Genomic DNA, 1,603 nt, shown 5'->3' with positions numbered 1-1,603 from the left:
TTTTTGCGGAACTGGGGATTGAACTCAGGTCCTTATGCTTGCCACGCATGTGCTTATTCTACTGAGCCATCTCCCTGGCTCCCATTTTTATATTTGTTAAAGCAGCATGCTTAGGGGCCAGGGAGATGGCTCAGTGGAATAAACACTTCCCTGGCAAGTGCAAAGGCCTGAGTTCAATCCCCAGTTGGAGACATTAGCTAGCGCTCTCTCTACTCTCTTTAACGGGAAGCCGCGGATAACAAGAGACTGAACTGTATCTGCCTCTATCTCCAACAGACTCACGCTCAAGTTTCACTCACAGAAAGCGGGGAAAATTTTATTAATCCTTTTTTTAAAAAGTTAATATAAAATTTTAGCAAAAAAAAAAGAGGAACCTGCACTTTGTAGCAACACAGCTGGAGTAATCCGCAGCGGCGGTGGCAGCGGCAGGAGAAGAGATTTAATTTGGCTGATTTTCTGAGGTTGTTGGTTGTTCGCTAGTCTCACGGTGATGGAAGCTGCACATTTTTTCGAAGGGACGGAGAAGCTGCCGGAGGTTTGGTTCTCCCTTCAGCAACCCGACGCCAACCAGGGCTCTGGGGATCTTCGCACTATCCCGAGATCTGAGTGGCATATGCTTTTGAAGGACGTGCAGTGTTCAATCGTAAGTGTGACAAAAACTGCCAAGGCACTCAGTGAGAGTGGCATGTTTGTCTCCAAGAGCGGTTTCATTTTGAAGACACATGGTACCGCGCTCTTACTGAAAGCGCTGGTTCCCCTGTTAAAGCTTGCTAGGGATTACAGTAGGTTTGATTCAATTCAAAGCTTTTTTTTTTTTGGAACTGGGGATTGAACTCAGGCCCTTGCGGTTGCCAGAGAAGCGCTTATTCCACTGAGCCATCTCCCCAGCCCCTCAAAGCTTCTTTTATTCTCATAAGAATTTCATGAAGCCTTCTCACCAAGGGTACCCACACCGGAATTTCCAGGACGAAATAGAGTTTCTTAATGCAATTTTCCCAAATGGAGCAGCATATTGCCTGAGACGTGTGAATTCTGACTGGTGGTACTTGTATACTCTAGATTTCCGGATAGTCGAGTAATCAGTCCACCAGATCAGACCCTGGAAATTCTGATGAGTGAGCTTGACCCAGGAGTTATGGACCAGTTCTACATGACAGATGGTGTTAGTGCAAAGGATGTCACTCGTGAGAGTGGAATTCGTGACCTGACACCAGGTTCTGTCATTGATGCCACACTGTTCAAACCTTGTGGGTATTCAATGAATGGAATGAAATTGGATGGAACTTATTGGACTATTCACATCACTCCAGAACCAGAGTTGTCTTATGTTAGCTTTGAAACCAACTTGAGTCAGACCTCCCATGCTGACCTGATCAGGAAAGTTGTGGAAGTCTTCAAGCCAGGAAAATTTGTGACCACCTTGTTTGTCAATCAGAGTTCTAAATGTCGCACAATGCTTTCTTCACCCCAGAAGACTGAAGGTTTTAAACGTCCTGATTGTCAGAGTGCTATGTTCAATGATTACAACTTTGTGTTTACCAGTTTTGCTAAGAAGCAGCAACAGCAGCAGAGTTGATTAAGAAAAATGAAGAAAAAAACGCAA

General features: G+C 44.9%; 1 protein-coding gene across 1 annotated transcript; it reads left to right on the top strand.

Annotated features, from left to right (window-relative positions):
- Positions 1-490: 490 nt before the first annotated feature.
- LOC101586676 (S-adenosylmethionine decarboxylase proenzyme-like) lies at positions 491-1,591 on the top strand. Its single transcript, XM_012513615.2, has 2 exons — positions 491-633; positions 1,060-1,591. Exons 1-2 carry the CDS (start codon positions 491-493, stop codon positions 1,574-1,576), a joined length of 660 nt encoding a protein of 219 aa, XP_012369069.1. The 3' UTR covers positions 1,577-1,591.
- The last annotated feature ends 12 nt before the right edge of the window (positions 1,592-1,603 follow it).

Source organism: Octodon degus, unplaced genomic scaffold, assembly GCF_000260255.1.
Source record: "Octodon degus isolate 3935 unplaced genomic scaffold, OctDeg1.0 scaffold00001, whole genome shotgun sequence".
In the NCBI taxonomy this organism is placed as follows: domain Eukaryota; kingdom Metazoa; phylum Chordata; class Mammalia; order Rodentia; family Octodontidae; genus Octodon; species Octodon degus.
This window is presented reverse-complemented; position numbering and strand designations above follow the sequence as displayed.